This window comes from Malania oleifera, chromosome 13 (genome assembly GCF_029873635.1).
Source record: "Malania oleifera isolate guangnan ecotype guangnan chromosome 13, ASM2987363v1, whole genome shotgun sequence".
In the NCBI taxonomy this organism is placed as follows: domain Eukaryota; kingdom Viridiplantae; phylum Streptophyta; class Magnoliopsida; order Santalales; family Ximeniaceae; genus Malania; species Malania oleifera.
The window spans coordinates 64,210,646-64,217,556 of NC_080429.1; the positions used below are offsets into that span (position 1 = coordinate 64,210,646).

Sequence of the window (6,911 nt, forward strand, 5' to 3'; positions counted from 1 at the left end):
AGAAAAGGTATGGATAGGAAACACAGTAGATTATTCCGGATTGAAGGTATTTAGTTATTCAACCTATGTTCACGTGTCTAGTGAGGAAAGATCGAAGCTTGACTCAAAGTCTAGATATTGCATCTTTTTGGGATATCAAAAGGGTGTGAAGGGGTTCAAGCTATGGGATCCAGTGGCAAACAAGTGGTGATCAGTAGAGATGTAGTTTTCGATGAGAAAGCTATGGTGAAACGTACTCAAGAATGTGATGAACAGAAACAAGAGCCAGAAAATTAGAGCAGAGATGAACATGTTGTGTAGGTGGAGTTAGAAGCTCAAGTCAACGACAATTATCTTGGTCCTTTGGTTGCAGGGAGTTCTAGCTTGAGAAACCAGCAAGTCAACAATGTTCCTATACGAAGATCCAGACGCACTATCAAACCACCACCAAGGTATGGATTTGAAGAGTTAGTGTCTTATGCTTTCCTTATCTGTTGCAATGATCCAACTACATTTCAAGAGACAATGCACGACCAGGAGAAAAATAGGTGGATGGGTGTAATGATTAAGGAAATGAAATCGTTGCATAAGAATCAAACTTGGGAGTTGGTGGAGCTTCCATATAGGAAGAGGGCAATAGGATGCAAATGGGTATATAGGAGAAGGAAGCAATTTCAAAAAAGGAAGAAGAAAAATTCAAGGCATGGTTAGTGGTAAAAGTGTACTCACAGAAAAAGGGAATAGACTATGTTGAAATCTTTTCACCTGTGGTCCGACACACTTTTATCAGGATAGTATTGGGGTTAGTAGCTCATTATGATCTGCATTTGGAACAAATGGATGTGAAGACATAATTTCTTTATGGTGACTTGGAGGAACATATTTATATGGTACAGTCAAAGGGATTCAATGAACTAAGGAAAGAAAACTTAGTTTCCAAGTTGAAGAAATCTCTTTATAGGTGATACAAAAGATTTGATTCTTGTATGATCAAGATTGACTACAAAAAATGTGAGTATGGCTGCTGCATGTATGTGAACAAACTTGATGGTGGTTCTTTTATTTTCTTGTTGTTGTATGTCGATGACGGTTAATAGTTTGTAAAAATTTAACTGAGGTAAATCAATTAAAGGAACTATTGTAAAAAGAATTTGACATGAAAGATCTTGGTCCAGCCAAGAAGATACTTGGGATGGAGATTCGATGGGACAAAAAAACGGGGAGGTTGTGGTTATTTCAGGGCGTTTATGTGGAGAAGGTGTTGGAGAGGTTTAGCATGGCTGATGCAAAACCGGTACGTACACCTTTAGCGAGTCATTTTAAATTGTTTACTATAGATTGCCCAAGTACGGATGATGATATCTAGGACATGTTAAAGGTCCCCTGTGCTAGTGCTGTGGAGAGTTTAATGAATGTCATGGAGTGCACAAGGCCAGACTTAGCACATGCAGTGAGTGTGGTGAGTAAGTTTCTTTTCAATCTGGGTAGAAAGCATTGGGAAGCCGTCAAATGGATTTTCAGATACTTATGAAGTACATCGGGTTATGGTATCATGTTCGACAATCAACAGGATAGTCCAACAGTTATGGGGTTTGTTGATGCTGATTATGTAGGGGATATGAATGATAGAAGGTCTACAACGGGTTATGTCTTTACCCTTGTAGGGGAACCTATATGTTGGAGGTTCATGGTACAATCCCTAGTGGCATTGTCTATAACTGAAACTGAATATATGACAGTTGCCAAAACTGCAAAGGAAGCCTTATGGCTTATCGGTTTGGTCAAAGAGCTGGGTACACAGTAAGTTGGGGTTAAGCTGCATTGTGAAAATTAGAGTGCTATTTACTTAGCAAAGAATTAAGTGTACAATGGTAGAACCAAGCATATTGATGTAAGGTTCCACAGGGTCTAGGAGTTGATTACTTCAAGTGAACTTATATTGGAGAAGGTTCACACATCTGAGAATGTAGAGAATATTTTGACGAAGTCGATTACTACTGAAAAGTTTAAGCATTGCTTGAACTTACTTCATGTCTCCAAGTGCTAGAAGGGAGATAAACCCAACCGAACGTTCTAAGGTCAAGGTGGAGCAATCAGATATGTTTTTCAAGTTCTCCTAAGGGTCGTATAATCGCCAAGGTGGAGGTTGTTGTGTTTTTGTGGCTCTTATACTTGTTGGAGTGCATAAACAAAGGAAGAAAAACATAAGTAAAGTCATTGGTGCAGTGCAACAGGCATTCATCGACGAATAAACCTAATTCGTTGACGAATTGAGATACCGAGAGCAGATAAAATTCAGACATTTAGAAGTCGTTGACAAATATGCCTAATTCGTCGATGAATGGAGATACCGAGAGCAGATAAAATTTGGACATTTAGAAATTGTCGACAAATGGACCCTAATCGTCGACAAATAGACCCTATTCATCGACGAATTGACTCGAGATTGCAAGGATGACTTCAAATTTTGAGTATGAACATTAGAACGGTTGGGTATTTGGGGGGAAGCCTCCGTGGAGTTGTTAAATATGCCATTATGGGTATATTGAAGCAGAAGAAGATTATTGTAATACCGTTGTATTGTGTACTTTGTTTTTCATAGTGAAACCTTTGCCGATTACTCCCATAGATGTAGACTTTACTGAACCATGTAAATCTTTGTATGAATTCTTGTTGCTTTTAGATATACTACGTTTGCGAATTATATTTTGCTTTTTCATTGTTTGTTGCATTTATATTCCGCCGTGCAATCCTATATTCGTTTTCACAACAAAGATGTGGGTAGAGAGAGGACAATTCCTCTCCCCATAAATGTACTTCCCCTATTATTCCTCACTAATTAAGTATGAGGAAAATAACTTTCCCTCTAATTTCTCACTAATTAAGTAACCTTTCTCCAAAGCCAATAACCTTGATTTCATTAAGTCCAAATAATGTTCATATTATTTATTTTAACAGTATACATATATCATACGTACATCAGTACATGTGAGAAGCCCCCCGCGGGAGGGGGGGGGGGGGGGGGGGGGGGAGGGGGTAGGGTTGGTGGGTCCTGGGCTTGTGAGAAACGTTTGTCTGAGAATCTGTAAAAGAGAAAGTGAAAAATAACTCAAAGACAGGGGACTTTGAATCTTTTTTTTCCTCCTCCTTCCATTCATGGAATATAAATAATGAGTGAGGCTGTATGAGCAATGGAAGGCTCAACATATATACATATATATACTCACTATATACAGGGGGCCGGCGGCCAGTGAAGTCGATCGATCAGGCCAGTCAGCCCAAGGAAAAGAGAAGACGGGAGATCAATATGGCGCCGGTGGGACTGCCTCCAGGTTTCCGGTTTCATCCAACCGACGAGGAGCTCGTGAATTACTATCTCAAGAGGAAAATTCATGGTCAAGAGATCGAACTCGACATTATTCCCGAGGTCGATCTTTACAAGTGCGAGCCATGGGAGTTAGCAGGTTCTTTATTATATTTTAATTCTCAATCTCCATCTCTCTTCCTCAGTCTTTTGTCATTAGTTGTAGTTACTTACGTACACGCATGGACATCACATATCGATGCATGCATGCATTCATCGTAATTAATTAATGAATTAATTATCCGTGCTTTGTGCATATGAATGTGCAGAAAAATCAATTTTGCCAAGTAGAGATCCAGAATGGTATTTTTTTGGACCGCGGGATCGAAAATATCCCAACGGATTTAGAACAAACAGAGCAACTCGAGGTGGGTACTGGAAATCAACGGGAAAGGATCGGAGGGTTAACTGCCTGAACCGATCCATTGGAATGAAAAAAACTTTGGTATACTACAGAGGCAGAGCTCCTCAAGGGATCAGGACTGACTGGGTTATGCACGAGTATCGCCTTGACGACAAGGAATGCGAGGATACCTCTGGAATTCAGGTAGGTACACATGACATACTACTATATATACATATATCAAATTATATATTAGTCATTTATTGATACTTTTGTTATTCATTAAGCATTTTGATGTTTATTTTGGGTGAATCCTTTCAATCCTTTCATATTTCTTTTCTTGCATGGTATAATTAACGGTAGCCTAAATTTTGCGGGCATACGTATCTACACATGCACACACACACCTATTATACGTCCATATATAAATAATGTGTGTTTATATATATATATGTATGTATAAAACTTAATTGGGAATGACAGAAACAAACTAGGTTAAATGTGCGTGTATTTTGTCTTCTTCAAGAAGGCTAATTAAAAAGAAAAGGTGATTGATGTTAGATGAAAACATATAATTTTTTGTTTGTACATATGTATAAGTTATGGGTGTTAGTGTCAATACTATATATATCTCTTTTTAATTTTATATAGCACGAACCATGTATAGAGGCGCTATCCTTTTTATTTTTTCCCTTCTGATGCAATGAAAATCTATGCTGTGGACTTGATCTAGACAATGAGAAATAATTCATCTCAATTAAGTTTTTAACTATTGATATATACACATATACATTATCTTTTAATTGTTTTTATATAGTAGATGGAGTCATGGAAATAGTACTTTGCTATATATAGCCGAACAATTTAATTTTATATTATAATTTATGAAAATTCATACAAATTCAAATCTAAGATTCAAAATTCATGTTTCTCAATGTAATATTAACTATTTAATTATGTATAATCAAGTTATATATAAAGTTAAGTAATTTAATTTATAAATTAGAAAATTCTTTATTAGCTTTATGGTGAATATATGAATCAATTCTTCATAAGAGCGAGCTGTATCTATGTACGTCTCTCTCTCTACATATATATACCTTAAGAAATGCTGCTCTTCTGCCTCCTCACACAACTGTAAATATATATATGGAGAGAGAGAGAGAGAGAGAGAGAGAGAGATTCGTTGCTTGCAGTATTGGTACTACTCTTAAATCTAAGTGGATCTTTGGTGCATATATGCATGATGACAAAGCTGTGCGCCACTTTATCCTCGATCTCTAATCAGAAGAAAAGCAATATCCTCCTCCCCACTCCATCCAACCTAGCTCTCCTCTTCCAATAAATAATTAAATCTTATTATATATTAGATGGATTTATAGTGTGTCCCTCTCTCAGTCTGTGTGTGAGAGGGAGAGGGAGAGTTAATTAATAAAATGACTTGAAATAATTAATTAATTTATGGAAGCAAGCTTGAAATATAAGCATGCATGCAGCTATGACCCCCTGGCCTGGGCCTGCCCTGCCCTCTTCTATCTTCACTTCACTTTCATGCTGTAAGAAGCTGGTGTCGGCTACTTTCCACTTTATTCCGCGCGATATACAATCATCTCCACCCTCACCCTTACTATATATTTCATCGCCTTAATTAGGATATACTATATGCACTCGGTCATTGATTAGCGCTTTTTGGTATGGTCTTGGTTATGGCTCCTCAACTAATATGCTTATGCTTTTAATCCCAAGATATCGCATTCCCCACCAAACCCTTTTATTACTTGGCCTGGGTTTTATTACAAAACTAATTTACCAAAATAAAAACTAAAACTTGTTAGATGAAGTTTGACGAGTGAAACTTAATGTACATTGTGCTACTTAAATCTATCTGTGACAAGTTTTAGATATTAATCTACTATTTTCATCAATGCTGCAGAGCTCAACCCCATCATAGTTAATACTTCATCATTAAATTATTAATTTAAAATATTTTCATATGAAATTATAGCCCACTGAATAATTCTACTCTAGTGTGGCTTATATTTAAACATCAATTATGTAGTCTATACTTTAGAATTTATCTCTTGTTATCTTGAATAAGTATTTTTTTTGTTACTATATTTAAAAAATAAAGTAATTAAAGTGTTTTAAGAGCTAGCACAACAACTAGCTAGTGGGGTTCACACACGTATGTGTGTCCCTACTAGTTAGACAAACTGTGCTCAAACAATATAGGAATCTTCAAGTGTCTGTTAAAAACGATCAAACACTCTTTTTACATGTGTGTCAAAAATTAAATTAATCAATTTTATTTTTTGGCGCAATCGTAACAATTCTCAACACATTTTTAGCATGACCCTAACACGGTGTGATCAACACATCTTTTGTATGAATCTTTTATTTTGTTGTTAGCACATTATGCTTCCGTTTATATACTCCACCTTTGCTTGCAGGATTCTTATGCACTGTGTCGAGTGTTTAAGAAAAATGGAATTTGCTCTGAAAGTGAAGAACAAGGGCAGTGTAGTTTATCATTAATTGAGACCTCGCATGGATCAGGATCATCAAGTGTAATCAATGACTTCGAAACAATGTCTCCTCTTGATGTTCCTCCCACATCGTCATCGTGCCTAGATGAAGAAGATAAAGACAACTCATGGATGCAGTTCATCACTGATGATGCGTGGTGTTCTAATGTCTGTATGGCTGGAGAAGAAGTCTCCCACAACACATTCACAAATTAACTACTCCAAAATTCAAGGAGTAGTTCTTATATATTTCAAACATGGGTGGCGAATAATAGATGCTTTAAATTTGAATACATTTTTCATATACTTAACCAATTAATTAATAAAACATACACTATTAATTAATTTCATCATTTTTGTAAAATTTCTTAATTTTATGTATAGATTACGTTCAATTGACGTAGTCATCTTCATATTGTGGCTTGGTTCAACTTTATTTTACATGCTTAAGGGAATGAAGCTAGATATATATATGTACATATGTATGTATGTGTCTATGTTCCATAACTTACTGCTACCATCCAGTAAGCATTTTTCATGCCCACTACTCCAGCCGTTAAACAAGACAAAAGCTATTCCTTATGCAAGCCACGCACCAGGACTCTCGTTGATAATACCAACACTAGCTGTATTAAGCTATCAACTGCCCATGTACAATTTTGAAAGTACTTGCTAACTATCCTTTCCTCTTAGATTATCT

General features: G+C 36.5%; 1 protein-coding gene across 1 annotated transcript; it reads left to right on the plus strand.

Moving 5' to 3' along the window:
- The first annotated feature begins 3,186 nt into the window (after positions 1–3,186).
- On the plus strand, positions 3,187–6,689 carry LOC131146433 (NAC domain-containing protein 54). The gene is made up of 3 exons (XM_058096043.1): positions 3,187–3,443; positions 3,613–3,890; positions 6,137–6,689. Exons 1-3 carry the CDS (start codon positions 3,287–3,289, stop codon positions 6,425–6,427), a joined length of 726 nt encoding a protein of 241 aa, XP_057952026.1. The 5' UTR covers positions 3,187–3,286; the 3' UTR covers positions 6,428–6,689.
- The last annotated feature ends 222 nt before the right edge of the window (positions 6,690–6,911 follow it).